Source organism: Oreochromis niloticus, unplaced genomic scaffold (genome assembly GCF_001858045.2).
Source record: "Oreochromis niloticus isolate F11D_XX unplaced genomic scaffold, O_niloticus_UMD_NMBU tig00002932_pilon, whole genome shotgun sequence".
NCBI classification, from domain to species: domain Eukaryota; kingdom Metazoa; phylum Chordata; class Actinopteri; order Cichliformes; family Cichlidae; genus Oreochromis; species Oreochromis niloticus.
Window position 1 is genome coordinate 1 of NW_020327744.1, and position 21571 is coordinate 21571.

General features: G+C 40.0%; 1 protein-coding gene and 1 long non-coding RNA gene across 4 annotated transcripts; one reads left to right on the top strand and one right to left on the bottom strand.

Annotated features, from left to right (window-relative positions):
- Window positions 1-4812: 4812 nt before the first annotated feature.
- On the top strand, window positions 4813-9047 carry LOC109200857 (kallikrein-5-like). 3 transcript variants are annotated; one of them, XR_002060916.2, is made up of 4 exons: window positions 4813-4908; window positions 8184-8236; window positions 8497-8654; window positions 8754-9047. XR_002060916.2 is itself a non-coding variant. In XM_019356413.2 (3 exons), the coding sequence occupies exons 1-3, from the start codon at window positions 4860-4862 to the stop codon at window positions 8907-8909; spliced, it is 363 nt and encodes a 120-aa protein (XP_019211958.1). In that variant the 5' UTR covers window positions 4813-4859; the 3' UTR covers window positions 8910-9047. The 3 variants fall into 3 exon arrangements, 2 of the variants coding, with proteins under 2 accessions (XP_019211958.1, XP_019211959.1); XM_019356413.2 differs by lacking the exon at window positions 8184-8236; XM_019356414.2 differs by lacking the exon at window positions 4813-4908 and having other exon boundaries at window positions 7598-8236.
- Window positions 9048-12591: 3544 nt separating this feature from the next.
- On the bottom strand, window positions 12592-13409 carry LOC109200858 (uncharacterized). The gene is made up of 2 exons (XR_002060917.2): window positions 12916-13409; window positions 12592-12699 (listed from the first exon to the last, which is right to left on the bottom strand). It is a non-coding gene; the product is annotated as an uncharacterized LOC109200858 (long non-coding RNA).
- Window positions 13410-21571: the final 8162 nt, after the last annotated feature.

A 21571-nucleotide genomic window follows, 5' to 3' on the forward strand; every position in this document is an offset into this window, starting at 1 on the left:
GTATTTCATAGATCCCGTGCTCCGAATGTAGAGTTGCAAAGTCTTTAAACTTAGTTTGAATGTAATGCCTGACCTGCAAATATCTATAAAAGTGTGAATGTGGCAGATTATATTTCCCTTTTAGTTGACCAAATGATGAGAATTTATTATCAATATACATATCCTTGATAGACACTAAACCCTTATCTCTCCAGTCATGATAAGTCTTGTCATGCCAAGGAGGCATAAAATCATGATTAAAACATATTGGCGTCTGTACAGATGTGTCTGGCAATGCCAAAAATCTTCTAATCTGATTCAAAATTCTAATGGTTTGTTTTAAAACCCAGACATTTATAAGAGTCTAATTTTTCCAACTTGGTAAATAACATAGCCGACAGAGAGGAATTTTTCACTGATTCAGCTTCCAGTCTAACCCATAATGGGAGCGTCGATGCCTGGTTATCCGGGGAGTCCTGCTGCCAGAACACTAATGCTCTGATATTAGCAGCCCAGTAGTAATGTTTAAAAACTGGCAGACCCAGCCCTCCTTCTCTCTTGGTTTTCTGCAGTGTATGTATACTTCTGACTTTGATGAAAGTAATAAAAGAAAATACATAGTTTTCACTCTTTATCCTGATAGTTCATGAATACAAAGAATATGTTAACACTGATTAATCTAAAACAAAAAAGTTTACTCTTATCTGATGTTTGACGGTAAAGAAAAAATGTTTTGGTTTTTTTTTAAGTGTAAACATCTGGTTTCAACTGTAGTAGTAGATGGTGTTTTTAAATGACTATATGTTTTATAAATAAGTATTATATGCAGTAGTTTATTTTAGTTGTATGAGAAGTACATTGATGTTCTGTGTTGTAGGTTATAATGGTTGCACACCCATTATGAATCAAATCAGCTTCTAAATAATTTGCTGGTTTTCCTCTCTCTACTTGCTTTTTACTTTACTTGAGAGATACTGACCTCAGTAAACAGCTTGGGTATCTGCAACTGTATCTTATGGACACTCAGGTGAAGAACAGAGCTGAGCTATCAACTGATGATTACCTGATGGTGTGTTGGGTCAGGTGGCGGGGGGCGGATGCTGGACTCCCCTTAAACTGCCACTTCGACAGCATTCTGAGGGAGGCTTTGGACACTGAGTCAGAATGGACAATGTTCTGCACCTTCATAGCTGAGCCTGCTGTAAGGAGCTGTGGCAGCAAGGTGTTTGGTGCCTGTCGTGGTGGCAATCTCCCAGAAGGAAGCCATTAAACTGAAGGCGGAGTTCTATCAGGCTTGGTTAGCCATCAGCCGGTGGCCTCCGGCTCACACTGGAGGGGTTCACAGTGTGCGATATACTGAATATACTCAATGTATCGCAAGTTTTTCCACAAAAAGTCAAACACTGCCTGGACTGACAAACAAACCATCCTTAAAGATATTAGAACACACCAAGCTTCTGTGTTATTTGAGCCAGAGACTGCACTTGTGGATGAACAATAAAACATTTTTAAATATTTATTATATCAGTAATGTAACTTGCAATACAAAGTTATGAGAAGCTTAAACTTAGTTTCAGAATAATTAAATCTGAGACTTTGTTTTATTGTAAGGTTAATAAAGTTTTAGATAGTGTGACAAATAAAAATATAAACTTTAATTCTGAAAATATTTATTATTAAATAACACCAGCTACAATATTGGTAATATGTGTGTTGTTCAGCAGAACAGTGTCCAGTATGTTGGCTGATATACTTTATTTACATTTTAAAATAACAGTTGGGCTGATTTTAACACATTAAAAGGAGTGTTTTTAATAATTATTTTTTAAATAAAAATACAATGTTTATATTAAATGTTGTACTAGAAATAAGTTCAAGGACGATAAAACGTCATGTGATTTAGTTACATTCAACTTGTATGCAGCAAAATTAAAAACAAGTTACCACAAAAAGTGTTAAAAGTACTGGTTGTGTTTGACCTCATCACCAGGATGAGTTGGAAATACTTCAGTTTCCCTCAGGTGGCCTTTTGCTGGTTGGATTGCCACTACAGTCTGTAAACTGTAGAGGTAATGTTGTGAGCTCATTGGATGAACAGTTTCTGAAATACTCAGACCCATCTGGCACCAACAACCACGCGTTCTCTTTCCCCCATTCTGATACTTGGTTTGACCTTCAGCAGGTCATCATGAACATGTCTGTATGCTTAAATACTTCAATTTGCTGACATCTGATTGGTTCACTAGATATTTGTGTTTAACGAGCAGGTGAACAGGTGTACCTGGCAAAGTGGGTGTAACCCTCAGTGTTACTGACATGTTCCACACTGACACACAAAAATACTCTGTGCCCCACACTGTTTTATTAAGCATGTCTAATCACTGTAGACATTACAAATACCTTCTTGAAGGAGAGGTCAAAGGTCAGTTACCTTTATAGGTTCCTGCTATATGTTATGCCATATACACAGCACAGTTGTAGGAATAATAGTTTCTAAGTTCTAAAGCTTTTTGTCAATTTTCACCCAATAAATCATAAAGTTGACCTTGAAGACCACAAATTTTAATGTATTGTTAACATGACCCCAATCTACAGCCCTACAACATTTTAACAGGAGTCATTTAAAACTTTTCCAGCTATCCTGTTGACAGAAAAAGATTAACAAGCAAAAAACAAAACAAACAAAAGAAAAAAAAACAGGAACAAAATGTAATTATTTCTGATTAGAAGCTGTACAGTCCGGACTGACTTTAACAAATGTGCTATAGGCTCACCTGGAAAAAAGTGAGATTTACAAGACTGATTTTCGTGCCAAAGGCTTGCACAGACCTAAGCTCACTTATGACCACTAGAGCAGGAACCAAGACCTCAGCAAATCCTAAGGCTAATTAGCACGATAGCCTTTATTAAAAAACATTTGCTAAACGTTTTCATTGCTAACATATACCTGTGTTACAGCATGGTGAGTAGCAAGAACGCTAAGCTATTGTTACCTTTGAAAAGAAAAATGTGAAGATGTAATATTAGCATGAGCTATATGCTAATGTTATTCACTCAAGCAAACATCTCAGTTACTGACTTGCTGCTTTCTAATATCGATGTTTATTTCTGGATATACCTACATGCCTACATGGTTATTATACATCCCACATAAAGGGTGACAAAGGCAGTAACTAGAAATGATCATAAATTAACTGTAAATTAAGCTGCGCTGGCCTCCATTCATATAGTTCTATCACGTGCACGCACACGCACGTTGGCAACCGTAACATGCGTAATTTCAGGAAAATAGCTCTACCATTGACCAATCTCACCTGTCCTAAGGTCATTGTTCTCACTTCCTATCACTTCCTGTTCCAACACATGGTTGTGTTTTTGTGTAGCTTATCTGGATAGCCAAAATAATTAAAAACTTATAGATAACTTCTTATTTCATAGTTTAATCTTCACTTGCTTCATCTGAAGCACACTCTCTTTCACCCCATCTTATCTTAATGACCTTGTAGTACCATATCACCCTATTAGAGCACTTTGCTCTCGCACTGCAGGCCTACTTGCTGTTCCTAGAGTATTTAAAAATAGAATGGGAGGCAGAGCCTTCAATTTTCAGGCCCCTCTTCTATTGAACCAGCTTCCAGTTTGGATTCAGGAGACAGACACTATCTCTACTTTTAAGATTAGGCTTAAAACTTTCCTTAGCATATAATTAGAGCTGCACCAGGTGACCCTGAATCCTCCCTTAGTCATGCTGCAATGGGGTGGGCTGCTGGGGGACTCCCATGATGCACTGAGTATTTCTTCTTCAGTCACCTTTCTCACTCACTATGTGTTAATAGACCTCTGTGCACTGAATCATATTGTTATTAATCTCTGTCTCTCTTCCACAGCATGTCTTTATCCTGTCTTCCTTCTCTCACCCCAACCGGTCGCGGCAGATGGCCCCGCCCCTCCCTGAGCCTGGTTCTGCCGGAGGTTTCTTCCTGTTAAAAGGGAGTTTTTCCTTCCCACTGTCGCCACAGTGCTTGCTCATAGGGGGTCATATGATTGTTGGGTTTTTCTCTGTATGTATTATTGTAGGTCTACCTTATAAAGCACCTTGAGACAACTGTTGTTGTGATTCTTTTTCTGTATAAATAAAAATGACATTGAAATAATATAATAATATAGTAAAATAACATAATAGTCACATGGAGACATAGGGCACTGTTAATTCCTTTAGTACATTTTCATGACAATATAGTCATATTTTTAGTTTATGTGCAGAGAACAGAGACAGTTTGCTGAGGTACAGATGATGATGTTGGGCCATCACCAGAACAGCTTCAGTTCATTTGGCTTTGATTGGTCCAACTATCAGGAACTGTAATTATATGATGAAACACAATTCTTTCACGCTGGCCTGAGATCTGATATCTGTGAAGACTATATCATATAAATAAATCCTTTTACGAGTCCACAAGAAACACCACAAATCACAGGGCAGTCTGTGATCTTTCAGGACAGAGACATCAACAACAGTGACAGGACCCTCAGCGTCTTTCTGCTGAAGCTTTCAGGCCCGGCTCAAATTTGAGCCGCAAGCCTTTGGATGAAACTTAATTCAGGTCTTGACCAAAGTACATTTATGGTCAGTTCATACTGTATATCTTCTATATATATTCAGGGTAATAAATCAACGGTTTACACAATAGTAAAAGTTTCATTTCTCAGCTTCATTTCCCTCCAACCACTTTATGAAAGGCAAAAGCAAAAACTGCTGATGAGTAACTTTGCATAAATGTGTGCAGCGTTGCAGCTTTTCAGATGATAAGGCTTCATAATGACACCGGTGACTATACAATGGTCACCATTCAGACAGAAAGGCAGTTGTTAGAGGGTGAATGGCAGGAACACTGTGTCTGGTGCCTCTTCTCTTGCCTCTGTGTATCAGTGAGTATTCAACATCAGTTTCTATATTTAACTGCTGGTTCTTACTGCATAATTCTGTCTGTATAATATGAAAATGATTAAATGCATCAAGTTATGCCAAACCTCTCAGAAACTGTGCACGGTGGGTATTCAGAATTGCTGTTCGGCACATATACGCAGAGCACAGTCAGAGCCTTACCCTCTGCAGCTTGAAGTCACACAGAGGTAACCCACTCGCTCTCTGTCAGCACTCAGTCGGAGTCTCATGAGTGAAGTGTTTTTTTCTTTTGTTTTGCTCTTCTACTCTTAAGAGCTCCATTAGCCACACAGAGGGCACAATATGTTCTGCATTGCGTCTCAAAGTTAGCATTGGTTAGTGATCATGGCCTGTTTTAGGTTTATAAATCATTGGTTTACACCATATTCCTCTGAATTAATGTCACAAACTGACAAACTGACAGTGAGATACACTGAAGCATGTAGAACATGTAATTCAAATCAGTGAGTGCACGAGCAGAACAAGAGCATGAAGCTGAGATCAAACTTCATTTGCTTCCATCTATAAGGTGCAGGTCACTGAGGTCTTCTGACAGAAACCTGCTGGTGGTTCCTCGTTCTAGGCTGAAAACGAAAAGAGACTAAGTGTGTCTTCAAGGTTGTGGCTCCTAATCTATGGAATGCACTAATATTATATTTGATCTCTGCGGTCTGAACATTTTAAAGAGCAGCTCTACTAATTTGTACAGGCTTGATTTTAGGTAGTGGATATTATCATTGTCTTTTAATGTTTGTATTTATTTTTTGTGGATTATTATTTTGAAGCACTTTCTCTATAGAAACATTTTACCTTCATTTCCCTTCTGTCACTTTATGAAAGCCAAAAGCAAAAAGAGACGATAAGTAACTTTGCATAAATGTGTGGAGCTTTGCATTTGCAGCTGATAAAGCTTCATAATGACACTATGTGACTATGCAGTGTCCAATATTCAAACTGAAAGGCAGTCATTAGAGAGTGAATGGCAGCAACACTATGTATGGTGCCTCTTCTCTTTTCTCTGTGTATCAGTGAGTGTTCAGCTACAGTATCTATATTTAATGGCTCTGGTGCTTACTGCGTGGTTCTGCCTTACGTCTGAGAGCAGACATTTTACAGGTACAAAGAAAAACTGGCAGTGACCTGGTGGGGCGGGGGATTCCTCTTTCAGGTGTGACGGTGAACACAGAGGTGGCTCTGCAAAAGAGAATCATTGGAGGTGATGAATGTGAGCGACAGTATCATGTACAGCTCAGAGCAGTTTATCCACATGGACCTTCCAGCTTGTGTGGAGGCTCTTTGATCAGTGACCGCTGGATTCTGACTGCAGCTCACTGTCTGAAGCCAGGAGGGTGAGGAGATCAGAGCAGCAACTAAAACTTGTGAACCCAAGGAATGTCTAGTAGCCATGTTTTTGCTATTCAGTAAAAAGTAAAATACATTCAGACAAGATGAGAAATAGAATATGGTGACCATCAGTAATCAAGTTTTATGTTTGCTGTGCACATGCAGGATCATGTTTGCAAATCTAAGTGTGCATCAAGGGGGTCCGGAGCAAGAAGTGCAGATAACAGCAGAAGCTGAGATCTATACAGACAAAGACACCAGCACAGGCAGAGTTCATGACATCATGCTGCTGCAGCTACCTAGCAGCTCTGATGTCCAACCTATAAAACTACCTGACTGTGATGAACAGGAGGCGAGTTGTGGATGTTTCTGCTTCAGGTTCATGTGTTCTGACAGATACTGACCCGTCGTGCTAACTTCAGTTTCAGATTGAAATGATACATTTATATTCCCGCGACTCTAAGTTTCTTGCTTTGAAGTTTTTTTCTTAAAGTTTCTTCTTGACCTGAGCTCTGTGCTGTGAAGTGAGTTCAACATATGTGGAATATCTTTCCTTTATCTTAACACAACAGTGGGAATCCGGATAAGTACTCACAGGAAGCTGCTTATCAATTCAAAGCCCTGGTTATCAAGTTAACCAGGGCTTTCAATCCTAATGGATGTGGCTAAACTATACTGGCAATGCAGGTTTTAAAAAGGAAGATAAAACTGTAATATTAGAAAAATATGAAGGGTTTAAATGCATAATACAGACTGAAGGTAACAGCTGCTGCAGAAAAATCAGTGTTGTGTGTGTGTGTGTGTGTGTGTGTGTGTGTGCTTGTGTGTGTGTGTGTGTGTGTGTGTGTGTGTGTGTGTGTGTGTGTGTGTGTGTGTGTGAGTGGAAAATTGCTGTAGGGTAGCTTAGTAGTAAAAGCACTATATGAATGTGCAAGAACTTCAGAACCTTTGTTCAATAAGACTGGATGAAATCTATATCAATAAAGTCTAGCCCATTTGAAGACAAGCAAGAAAAACAGCAAAAATCCTGACTGATATCACGGCCTATCATTACACAGGAGAATCTGATGGATCATTAATCAAGTATTTCATTTAATTAATGTTTGAAAGACAGTTTCAGCTTTTATTCTGTCAGCTACAAACTTTCTGCTGTTTATTACTGTAAGAGAAAATAAAACTTAATATAATAACAGAATTTAAACAGGCTGCAAACTGAAAAATATCTATGAAAAAATGCTATTGAAGAATTTTAGCCCCTCCCACTGTCCATGTAGTACAGTAGGAGGGTCTAAAGTTGAAAGTTTCAAGGGATCTTCCAGGAATGGTGATGCTGCTTTTCTGGACAAATGATCTCTAAGCTTGAACCTAACCAGAGGGATATAGTACAAAGAAAATTCAACAAGGCTTGGCTTACTTTGTGTTAGCTGGCTTGAGAAAACGTAAAACACCAGTCAGTGTCACGCCGCCGGGTATATCAACTTCTCTTTTAAGCTGTGCTTTCTGCTTCATGCTCCGTGCCCACGCATGTAACAAGGGCTGCTACAAGGCCCTTTAAAACAGGAAGTAGCATGTGCTGCAGTGAGCTTGAATGGTTTCCCACTGCGTTGAGCAAGCACAGTGCAAGCATGCTAGCCAGGTGTGGCACATGATGATAAAGTGGTGACTAAAACTCTATAAAGGACATAACTAATATAACAGCAGGTCAGGGTTAATCTTACAATTTTCTCTGGTAAGAAGTCAAAATCCTTCATATAGAACTCTGAAGTTACCTGAAGAGATGAGATCCTGCTTCATAGTACAGGCCTCAGGGCAACATTTCAAAGTTAACGTGCAAAACAATCAGTATATATGTATTTGTATGTAACTGACAAAAAAAGGAGAGAAAAGCGTCCAAACACTTCTTGTGTCATTCCAGAGTTGAGATCGCAGGTTATGGTGCCATCACCGGACTAGCTAATGAGAAAAGAAGTAAGATGATTTTTAACAAATTTGTTGTATTAAGAAAAAACAAACCCCCAAACTGTTACTTTATTAGTAAAGAGATGTTGCAGATATTTGTACTGAAATTGTATTTTGCTTCATTTCTAATGTGTTCAAAGTAAAAACAAGCTTTTCCTGTGAGCTCAGACCATTTTATTTCTTTCTGCTGCATTTCTGCATAAAATACAAATCTGCATCATTTTTTTAAAAAGTGCTTTAAGCTGAACTAATTTGTCCCTTTTTTCTAGAACCTGGTAAATCACCCTCTCTTCACTGTGCAGAGACTGAGGTTGTCAGCTGTACAGAGCTCAATGATATTTTACAGAAAAAATTCCCCGAGGTCCACCGAGTCAAGAGCTATCAACACTGGTTCTGTGGACAAAGTCCTGGGAAAGATATATGCCGAGTGAGTGTGCATGATCCCTCAGCTCACAGCTGTATTTATTAACCATTCAAAATACAGAAAGATTTCATTAAACTGGGAAACTGTATTTCTGTCTTGCAGGGAGACTCTGGTGGAGGAGTGGTTCATAATGGCAGGATTTATGGGGTCTCTTCTTTTGTGGGAGATCCGGACTTTGTATGCAGAGCACCGGCTGCCTTCATGGACCTCTGTGATCCTGAGTATGCAGACTGGATCAGGAAAACTATCAACCCATAAAAAGCTGTGAGGTGTGGATGTAAACAAGCTGAAATAAATAATCTTTTAGAGTTTAGCTTTGCAAAAGCATGCAAAACGTAACGGAAGTTGAATAAAACACAATAGAAATAGAAAAAAATGCCACAAAGCTGAAAAACTGAACAAAAAACAAACAGAAAACAAACACAAATTACAACAGAAATAATAATAATAACAATATAAAAAAAACCACAATAGAAGTAGAAAAAACCCTTCTCATCCTAAAACTTGGTGGCAAAGTGGAATATGGTAAGGAAAGGCTCATTTAAGTGCTTTCATTACTCAAAGGTTCCTGTTAATTATGCATGAAGTGATTTCTGGAGGGGAATGAAACTTAACTGAAATGCTCCCTGTGACATTTTGACCTGTCAAACGCAGCCATAACTCCTGTTACTCATTGTTGTATTGCAGGTCTGCTGTGCACGACATCTGTGAATCTGAGTAATTTGGTTCAGATGAAGGAATAAGACTGCTCAGATGCTTTGGCTGTCACGTAATGATTCCTCAGGTTAAGGTGTCTTTGGTGCCCTAACTAACTGTCTGTGCACATTGAACAGAAATCCTGCCATGACAGAACACACTAATGCCTTTTCAAGGGAGAACCGATCCTAATCTGAGCTGTCAGCCCCAAGTTCTCTGCAGTCATCAAATCAAGCATAATCTGGTTTGAACAGGCTCCCTGCCTCACTGCAAAAGCCTTTTTACCAGCTGCTGTTTGACAAATTGCAAAGCCTCTGAAGAGACTTTAGAATGGGGGAAAAAAGGATACGAAGAAAGAGCTGTACAAAAAGCTATCCATGCACTCCTACTGTTTAACATTTCACTTGGAGTTTAGTGACTGTATTGTATCTGTGGATTGCATTATAGTTTCTCTGAGAGCTTTGCTCCCTGAAGATTTTATGACCTGTGAACGCTGAGTCTCTCTTGTGGCTGTAAACCAGTCTGCTCAGCATGTCACTGCATGGCAGAGTTTCTCTCCATTTTTTTGAATCACCTTTGCTCAGTTGTGCTCCTAACTGATCTCCTGAGTTTGGCTGTATTCCTGGACTTTGCCCTTTAGTTACTCTTCAGTCTCTTTGACACACGGGCTGCCAAATTTGAAATAACATTTTTAGTTTTGGAAAAAGAAGAGCATGTCTAGCAAATTCTTGCACATCCTTGTTCTTAAATAGCACTTTTCTACTCAAGCGCTTTATACACCTCATTCACCCATTCATACAAGCACTTTTCTGTACCTAAGTTCTTTCTATCTAACACTCATACTCAGCAGTTTGGGGTTCAGTATCGTGTCCAAGGATACTTTGAGATACAGACCGGATCAGGCAGCGATCAAACCTCCGACCTTCTGATCGGTACTAATTGGACGTTTGCTGCTGCACATGTAGCATCACAACTTAGAAGATGGTGGTGTGGAAATGTGTTTCCCATTAACAATTGACTAAAAACTCTTAGTCAAGGGTTAACGTCACCTATGTCAGTATTTTCACTGACTCTAAAAAGGCACTGATCTTCTTTAGATTAGATCAACAATGTGCCTTAAACCTGAGCTGTACAGGAAAATAGATTTCTGATACACACATGTACATAAACAAATAAAGAGAGATGTTTCCCACCTGCTGAGAAGACAACTACTGTATAACCTGATTACCACCATTAATCTCATATCCACTGATTTCTGGCACCTATAAGTGGGATTGATTTCACTGTCCTGCTGTCTTGGCCTTTAGGAGAACACAGTGAGACAGATGAAGCTTGCACCAGATGGTAGAAACACAATGATCATGGTCTTAGACACAGCATCCACACTCTGCTCCGTACATGATAGTGTCTGTGTGGTGCTGTTTGCAGGAACTTGATGAGGCTTTGCTTAAGTGGAAATCCACTGATGTTCAAGCCCCAGGGAAGTGGGTGGGGGGATAGGACCTCTGGGGCCCTCTTCCTGATGGAGCCCTACCTGACTCCTTTCACTGCTAAAGCAAGAATCTGTTTAAACAAACATAATGACAACAACAAAAGTCACTCAACAGAAAAGTGGAGAAGTTATTTCCTTTATTAGTTAGTTTTTAGATTTTCATGTGTTCATTTTTGTTGGTGTCACATAGCTTATAGATGTGGACAGTTTTATTGGTGCCAGAGCTCACAGCTCATTGAAACAATACTTCATTTCATCAGAATCATCAAATGATTCTGTTAAAAGCAACCGCCCAGTGTACTTGCATGGCTTTAGTATGTGAAAGAGTGAACCAATAAAAATGTGAAAAGAATGGATTTGTTGATTTTACAGAGATTTTACAGATTAGTATTGTACAGATCGCAGTTCTCCTCAATAAAATGACAACCATTGATGCAACATGAAAATAATAACTTTTAAACTATTTTCATATCTTATTTACATTGTCTTTATGCTTATGTCAACTAAGATGAATGTGCATTAACTGTATTACTTTTTACTTTCAGTTGTGAACCCTTTTCATATATAAGAATAAGAATACCACATGACTGTGGCCTTGTGTTACACCCTCTCTGCTGCAGTGATGCTGCAGACAAACACAAACATCGTGATTAGACATTCAAGACGAGCCTCTTAAAGATGAAGGTCTGTGTCTCTTGACCTAAACACATAATCCAGTTAAATCTGATTTATGTTCATTAATGCCCCTCACACTGTAACTTAAAGTATGTGGTTAGGAAACTTAACAAGCTTTGATAAAACTTCATCAGTAGCTCGAGCAAGACCTCAAAACCTTCGATCACCACGGGTGGTTAGCAGACTGTGGTTGTACCATGCAGCCTAACAACATGCAGTAAATTGCAGGTTAAAGCAGTCTGCTTACACTTTGTTAAACGAGGGAAGGGAACTAATGTGGCTGTCACATTACCCTTTTGTCCCATTTCATCCCAGGACTTGATTAAATTGCTGCTCACTTTCTACAGTACTTAAAACTGATCAGTAGGACCTGAAACTGCAAACATTCAAACATTCAGGCCGAGTAAGAATCAGTTGGTGAACGTATTAATCTACTACAATTAGCAAATTAATAAATAAACAGGAGAAAGTTACAGTGCTAACAGAGTCATGCAAGTTTTTGACCAGGAGGTTAAACTCATGCAAATTAGCTTCACCCAGGCTCATGAAAACACTGTCCTGCTTACAGATAGCAGATCATTTGTGTCAGTGTGTCAGGATGGTTTATACTTGAGCTTTTAGTTCACACAGAACAATTTTTCTTCATTTTTTTTTAACGATTACCAAAGTCTGTGAATCCCCAAATTGTTCAGTTGTTCTTTTTGCTCCCCATCAGGTCACTTTCACCATGTGACAAAAACAACACCCCACTGTACACACTCGGGCCACCGGCAACTTTCTAAATCCTCAATAAAAAGCTGACAGGTTGCAATGATGTTCCAAATAACATTAAGAAAACAACTAAATATACAGAAAATATTATGAAAATTGGTTTATTTTATATCTCCTAGTTTGAAATGAAGCAATAAAACATGTATAAAACATCACAAACTGCAATATTTTACAAATGGTTAGGTCCTGCTGATGCAATGGAGACATCTTCCAGTGACAGTCTTCATCCGTGTGTGTGTGAGGAGGCTCCTAAACCCACCGACACAGAAGTGCATGTTCACAACTCCCTCTGTGGAGGTGGGGTCAGGGCCCTCCTCACCCAGGTGAGGAGGGGTGGTGCTGTGGCCAGTCAGGTATGAAGTGCTGAGAGTGGATCTTTGGTCCTCTGTGCAGCTCTGTCCACGCTCAGCTTCCCTGCAAAGCAATAACACAAGAAAGGTGTCATTTTAACACAAAACAGCATTTTCACAGTATGTTGTTAAAAAGCAATTTTAAACCCAACGTATACACATGAAAATATAAATAAAGCTAAACCTACAGTGCTGCTGACATAGGACGATGATTTATACCAACTATTGGAAGAGTTTAGTCTTCAAGACAGTTTGTTGTCAATGTGAGGTGATAACTTACATAGTTGGAACACAGCACCACTCTCCAGTTTTTCACTTGGTCATCCATCCTTCTCATCGGGTTGGTCGGGGTAAGGCTGTCTTCTGGGTGGGGTGTTAGCTCCATCTAATAACAATAATAACAACTACAAAACTACCTTTCAGTTACAATGTAATATTAATATCACATATCAACAAAAAAAACAATACAATACAATAATACAAGAGTTACAAAGTTTAAAAACATGTTCTAACATAAACTAATCAGAGTCACTGTCATCAAGAGAAAAGTCAAAAGGCCTCTCCCAGAAACGTCTGACTCCAAAAGAACCTGAGGATGTTGAAGGGGCATCGAACGTGTCACTTACCTTGCACCTCTTTGCACTTACCTCTTCGGGGCAGAGGTCTTCTCGGCTTCTCTTTCCTGAGGAAGGAGCAGCAGAGGGAGCAGATGAGGAAGCAGCTGAGGAAGGAGCAGCAGAGGAAGCAGCTGAGGAAGGAGCAGCAGAGGAAGCAGCTGAGGAAGGAGCAGCAGAGGAAGCAGCTGAGGAAGGAGCAGCAGAGGAAGCAGCTGAGGAAGGAGCAGCAGAGGAAGCAGCTGAGGGAGGAGCAGCAGAGGAAGCAGCTGAGGGAGGAGCAGCAGAGGAAGCAGCTGAGGGAGGAGCAGCAGAGGAAGCAGCTGAGGGAGGAGCAGCTGGCGGATCACCCACTGGGGCGACAACTCGAGGGAAAAGTGGGGCGTTGGCCTGGCCGAAAGGCGGCATGGCGATGGGGGCAGCACCTGGAGCAATAGGGGGTTGCCAATCGTGCCAAAACGGCTCTGGAGGGTGCTCCCGGATGAGAGGGGAATCATCTCTCTCATCCATGGTGTCGTACCCCGAGTCATCGCTAAGCCAATCCCCCCACTCTTCTGAGTCGTTCCAGTCAGATGAATTGTCAGTCGGTTCACTCACCTCTTCATCATCTACAGGTAGGTAGGGGGGGTACTCACCTTCCTGTTCACCGTCATCAGCATATGGTGCTTCATGGAAAGAGGGGGAGGGTGAGAGAGGGGAAAAATACTCACCATACTCACGTTCACTGATACGCTGGGTATCAGTGTCCTGTGCTTCACCAGAAGAGGGGGAGGATGAGAGAGGGCAAAAATACTCACCATACTCACCTTCACTGATACGCTGGGTATCAGTGTCATCCAGGATCCTGATGACTTCAGGAAGGCCTTCTTCCGCAGGGCGTTCAACCACATAGTCAAGACGCCCTGTGAGGAAACAATTTTTAAAATCACATTAGGAATGTAATAGACACCCAGTGTTAAAGCAACAGACCTACATCTGTTAGTTTGAGCAGAGGATGAGAGAAAAGCATTTTAGGCTACATTTATGTCAGACTGAATGACACTTCTACCTGTTCATGCAAGAAAAAAAAACAACTAAGTTAACTAAGTTCAAATCTTTAAGTGAAGATTTTTAATAGAAGACCACCAAACCTCCACCAAGTCAGCTCACTCTGTGTACTTTTAAGGTGACACTATCGTATTTTGTGTACATTCAATTTGTTTTATTTGTTCTTTGTAAGCCTTTATGCAAACACTATGTTGGAATAGGTAATGGATAATAGGTATTGATTTGTAAATAGCCGGACATGAGTAACTTATTATATAAATATACTACAGTAAATGTATAACTAACCATGCAGCTCATTCTCCTGTTTTATTTACAATTCACGATGTCACACATTTTGAAACAAGCTCAGAGGTTAAATATGTGGATGCAAACCATAATGTAACATTTAGACCACATGTACCAATCTCATGTCCTAAATGTAAAAAATATATATATATATTTTTAATAAAAACACAACCTCCTTGGCAAGAGTAAAAATTGCACACACACAAAGCTCTGCAGGTATGTCTGAAAATGCTGGTCAAGTGAAAAATAAACAAACAAACAGAAACTCTTAACTCAGAATCCACATTTTTAGAAATGTGCACAAGGACTGTATCTGCCATAAGGACAGATGCATCTAATCTGTGGTAAACATGCTATCCCTGTGTAAATATCCCTGTGTACAATATATCTCTCTGCTATCTAATACGATTAAAAGCATTACCGTAACATAAGATACCATTATTACTACTGTTTTCATATTTTTTTGATATTATTTTATTTGTATTATTTTTTTTTATCTTTGTGTTTTGCAGCAGAGAAAAAAATTATAGTTTATGTCAGTAAAGCCTTTGATCCGGAGAAGAAAAGGATGTTAGGAGGGGACCGGTCACCGGGATCTGTGTGTTTACACCTGCGCGTTCTGACGCCATGACACCCTGAAGATGCCGTTACCACAGGCATTTTACAAATTTTAGTCCATTAAGCTATTTTTAACCATTTCATTTTAAAGAAAAGTGTCAAATTTTAAGCCTTCAAATCAAAGTAACACCTTTTTTTCAAATTCATACACCAGCCGTTAATAATTTCTACACCTCTCCCGGAAAATTTAAAGCATACAAACAATTTACCGGGAAAAATCTTGGAATACACATATTTGATCACGTTAAAACTTGATATTCACACTGGAACTTGTTAAATTATTACAGTCATTTAAATTTAAAGAAATTTTCAAACGTACCTGCAGCGAAGTCCAGGTGGCTGTCGATGAGTCGGGGTCCACGGCGAGCCATCTTCAAACTTGAAAAACAAAAACAAGTACAAACAATCCACAGATGAAGTACTTGTTGTCGCTTTCAAGTAAAATCCGCTTTCAGTAAAAGGTTTTGTAAAACTTAGCTTTCCACAGGCTGAGGTTGGAGCAGGTCCAAACAAGTCCACGAGCAAGTGTAAAGGGACGATTGGAACCTTGTGCAGTGTTTATATACCCTCGGCACGCTATGGTTACGGTTGTCAACGTGCGTATACACGTGCACGTGATAGAACTATATGAATGGAGCTCACCGCAATGCAATTTACAGTTCATTTATGGTCATTTAGTCATAGCTGGACTGGCCATCAGGGATACCGTGGGCCGATGGTGATTTTTCGTTTTTTATGGGCCGATGGGGTTTTTTGTTTTTGTTGTTGTTGTTGTAAAGGTATATAAAAAATGAAAGGTGGTGGATTGGCCAGATGCTGGCAGATGTGTAAAAATAACTGATGTTTGGTGGTGGCTATGGCGGAGCTTCCACAGAGGCCAGCAGGTGGATGAGGGAAAGAGGAGGAGGAGAGACCCATGGTGGACGCCGGGCCAGCCGCGTTTTGTATTGGGCTGAAAAGGAACGCGATTTGTCCCGGACTTCAGCTTGAATGAAAAAAAAAAGACACGAAGCTGGAGTTATTCTGTGTCTTTATGCTGTCAGCTGCCTCTTCGTCTCCTATTCTCTCTCCCTCTCTCTCCTGTTGCTACTTAAATGATGAAACTGAGCAATAATCAGCTGATCGGCTTTTCGCTCTTGTTTGTTTATCGATCATTTCGAGCCAGAAACCAGCGGATGTCGCGCTAAACAACAGCAGCACGTTAAAGCTTGATCAGCTGTTGTTAGAATTTATTTACTTAGTATCAGCTGATGTTTGCTGGAGCCACAGTTGTAAAGCTGCTGGTCATGATATCGGTTTGGATATGTGGTGAGAGGGAAACATGAAGATGAAACCAAGAGATGTCCTTACTGAATCATCAGAGCTGAACAGGTGGTGGAGAAACAGGTTTACCTTTTAGGTAACATGGATGAGTTGAAGAGAAGTTATGAACTGTTTCTGAGAGACAAATAACATCAGGATCCTTTTTTAGGTAGCTGACAGCTGGTAGCTGTGCAGGGACGGGTCTAGCAAAGTTTTGCAAGGGGGCAGGTAACCATGTACATGTACTGTTTATAAGACTGGGGAAACCTGCAGTCAGCTGAGACTGAAGAAGTCAATTGGATGAGTGACGAAACGTTTTTCCCACAAAACGTTAAGTCCAGATGAACAGAATTAACTTTTGGAGATAGTATATATCTCATGCTAATATTACATCTTCACATTTGTCTTTTTAGAGGTAACAATAACTTTGCATTCTCGCTACTCACCATGCTCTAAAACAGGTATATGCTAGCAATGACAACATTTAACAAATGTTTTTAAAATTCTAGCCGTGCTAATTAGCCTTAGGATTGGTTGAGGTCTGTGCAAGCCTTTGGAACAAAATCAGTCTTGTAAAGCTCACTATTTTCCAGGTGAGCCTATAGCACATTTGTTAAAGTCAGTCCGGACTGTACAGCTTCTAATCAGAAATAATTAAAGTTTGTTTCTGAGTTTTTTGCGCTCGTTAATCTTTTTCTGTCAACAGGATAGTTTGAAAGTCTTAAATAACTCCTGTTAAAATGTTGTAGGGCTGTAGAGTGGGGTCATGTTAACAATCCATTAAAATTTGTGGTCTTCAAGGTCAACTTTATGATTTATGGGTGGAAAATTGACAAAAAGTCTTAGAACCTACAAACTTTGATTCCTACAACTGTGCTGTGTATATGTCACAACATATAGGAGGAATCTATAAAGGTAACTGACCTTTGACCTCTCCTTCAAGAAGGTACATGTAATGTCTACAGTGATTAGACATGCTTAATAAAAACAGTGTGGGGCACAGAGTATTTTTGTGTGTCAGTGTGGAACATGTCAGTAACACTGAGGGTTACACACACTTTGCCAGGTACACCTGTTCATCTGCTCGTTAAACACAAATATCTAGTGAACCAATCAGACGTCAGCAAATTAAACTATTTAAGCATACAGACATGTTCATGATGACCTGCTGAAGGTCAAACCAAGTATCAGAATGGGGGAAAGAGAACGCGTGGTTGTTGGTGCCAGATGGGTCTGAGTATTTCAGAAACTGTTCATCCAATGAGCTCACAACATTACCTCTACAGTTTACAGACTGTAGTGGCAATCCAACCAGCAAAAGGCCACCTGAGGGAAACTGAAGTATTTCCAACTCCTCCTGGTGATGAGGTCAAATACGGCCACTACTTTTAACACTTTTTGTGGTAACTTGTTTTTAATTTTGCTGCATACAAGTTGAATGTAACTAAATCACATGACCTTTTATCGTCCTTGAGCTTATTTCTAGTACAGCATTTAATATAAACACTGTATGTTTATTTAAAAAATAATAATGAAAAACACTGCTCGTAATACATTAAAATCAGCTCAACTTTTATTTTAAAATCCAATCCAACTTTATTTACAGAGCACTTTAAAAGCAACGTGGTTGACGAAAGTGCTTTCCAGTAAAAAAAAGAGATAAAGTGGATCTGACAGCCGTGGACGGTGAGCCATGCACACCGGCGCCATCTTGGCTCACAAACCACAGCTGACATGAGTTGGATATAAACAAAGTATATCATGTAAATAAAGTATATCAGCCAACATACTGGACACTGTTCTGCTGAAGAAACACACATTATCCAATATTGTAGCTGGTGTTATTTGATAATATTTAAATATTTCCAGAATTAAAGTTTATATTTATTTGTCACACAATTTGAAACTTTAATAACCATTTGAGTTTTCTAACTGAAATAAGAAAATAGGAACACAAATAGTGCCATCATTGCCAGACCTGGCCCACATCTGGTTGATATACAACCTGCCACGACACCAGTCAGTCAGAAGTGCCAGCTTGATGCCGGATCCGGGCCAGACCTGTTTTCTTTGAGCCTGGGCCACATAAACCAAACCACAATCGGGCCAGATGTGGCATGCCATCACATAGACAGTGCCATCTACACCAGGCCTGGCCCACATCTGGATTACATGTCATTTACCATGCCAGAAGTCAGCCAGCAGTGCCAGCGTGACACCAGATCCGGGCCAGGTCTGTCTGCTATGTGGGAAGTATAAAAACTATGGGAATGTACAACCATCATACCGCTCAGGGAGGAGACCTTATAAAGATGCTGGCTGAAACTGGTAACACAGTGTCACTATCCACTGTAAAATGAGTCCTGTACTATCATGAGCTAAAAGGTTCCTCTTAATCTCTGGAGACATGTCCTGTGGTCTGATGAAACAAAAATGTTCGGCTATAATGATAAACAATATATTTGGAGGAAAAAGGAGGACGCTTTGAAGCCTCAGAACACCATCCCAACTGTGAAGTATGGGGTGGCAGCTTCATGTTGTGGGGCCGTTCTGTTGCAGAAGGGACTGGTGCACCTCACAGAATAGATGGCATCATGAGAAAAGAAATTTATGTGGAGTATCTGAAGACATCAACCAGGAAGCTGAAGCTTGGGCGCAAATGGGTCTTCCAAATGGACAATGACCCCAAGCATACCTCCAAATTAGTTACAAAGTGGCTTAAGGATAATAAATCAAAGTTTTGGAGTGGCAATCACAAAGTCCTGATCTCAGTCCTGTAGAAAAATTGTGGGTGGGACGGAAAAAGCGAGTGTGAGCAAGAAGACCTACAAACCTGAGGCAGTTACACCAGTTCTGTCAAGAGGAGTGGGCCGAGATTCCAGCAAACTATTGCAGAAAGCTTGTGGAAGGATTCCTGAAGCATGTGGCCCGAGTTTACGTATACTCAGACTACGAAGACAGTTAAAAGAAACAAAAAACAAACAAACAAAGTTCTCTGTCTTTATTTTGAATGTGTAAACAGATTCTACAAAAAGATGTAAACACAAATCATCCAAAGCAAAATAGTCAGTTCCCTTTGGCCATGTGTTGTTCTAGTAGGAAGATTACACTATGAAATAAGAAGTTATCTCTACGTTTTTAGTTAAACTGCTACGCAGATAAGCTACACAAAAACACCACTATGTGTTGGAACAGGAAGTGATACTCTACCGCAGAGAGAGCGAACACCAACTGGATGGCGCTGTAGTCTGCACTATAGCTTTTTATTATTTATTCACTAATGAAAAAGCACACATATTGCAGCTCTTCCTTTTTGCTTACTGGATCTAGAACACCATTTAGATCATAACAGCTCCTGATCAGGATGAATTTCATTTTCAAATCAAATTTCATGTCCCAGTTTCACAATTTTGTAACATAATATTTCAAAGCTTGCTTATGGGCTTGTTTTGGAGCAGACCAACAGTCAGGCTCGTCTTCACCCTTACTGTCAGACTCTGAATTGATGGTTCTGCTATATCTCACCTGGCTGAGTGGGGACACAGAGTTCCCACTGCAGGAGTTTGGGTTTGAGTCTGGCCTCGACCATTTCCTGTGTGCCATACCGCCTCACTCTCTCCCCACCTTCCTGTCTGCTGTCTGGCAAAAGGCCTCATGTTCTGAAATCTCTTCCTCTCCATCGTCTTTGAGTTTCTTTGAGTGGAGCTTCTTTTGCAGCTGTGACAAAATATAGAACGGTTTCTGCAACCGGGGAGTAAAATGTGCTGCAGTGTGAGGGCGCACAGGTGTAGGTGTGGAATTTTACATATAAATATTATAGTTTACTTCATGCACAAGAAATGTAAACATTTAATCTAACCCACTTTTCATCAGCTACATAACCTTTATTGGAGATTATATTCATAAATTGTGTGTATCACACACACAAACACACATCCACTAAACTCTCTCTTTTTATATCTCTCCCTCTCTCTGGTGAATGATGGAGGTTTGGTGGACTGTGTGGTTTGTCTGGCTGAATGTTGTGTTTTTGTTTATGTGTGGTGTGTTGTGAGGCTGATGATTTAGTGTAATTGTGTATGGTGTTGTTAGTGTAGTTTATGTGGTGTTAGTGGTTTTTCCTGGATGCAGAGCAGGTCAGTATGCCGTGGACTTTTACACCACCATGTTAGGGATGGAGTAAAGTAATAAAGCTTGCGTGGAGAAGCTGCTGCAGGGGCTTCCTCAGCTGAGCTCTGAGGACAGAGCTGTCCTGGATGCTAACTTTTCTTTGGAGGAGATTAGTGCTGCTGCTGGTCAGCTGGCTCCTGCACAGGGTGGGCTGCCTGCAGACTTCTGTAAAGGACTGTTACTGGCATCATGAAAAAAATATGGTGTAACAGGTTTGTTGGTGGTCTTATAGAGACTTTTTTGTTTTAGGAAAAGAAGAGTCTCGGAGGTTGCCATGGAGACGGTCTGTGTCAGACTGTCTAAGCCAAAAATGGATGCTGTACATACACTGATAAATGTCATTTCAGGGGTGGCCAGATTGAAATCCAGAGAAAACTATGCTAGAGGTGAAAGGTCAAACATTGGTCATCATGTTGTTTTAAAGGTGTGCTGTGTTCAGTCCCAGGGCCTTGCCTTTTTATTTCATTTGTCTTTGGTTTTTATTTGTGCTCTTGTAATTATTTTGTGATAAAACTTTTTCTATTTTGAGATCAAGATTCAAGTGGAAATAAAAGTTTGTGTTAAATTTTCTCCATCTCCCTCTCTTTGTGTGTCCGTCTCTCTCCCTTGGTTTCTGTAGAGGTACAGTGTGGGGGCGCCTGGATAAATGTTAAACAGAAGCTAGATGTAGTGTTCCTCCACTGTCCATTAAGGACTTGAGGAAAAGAAATGGTGGAGAACAAAGTGTATGGTGTATTTATAAAAGAAAATGGCCTTTAAATTGTATACCAAAACGACCTCTAGTCAACTACAACTTGTTACATAATCATCAGGACTGTTTTATCAGTTTAACAGTTTATGGATTGACTTCTTTCGGTTCATTCACTGTTTACATCATGAAGGAAAAAGAAGGCAACAGGC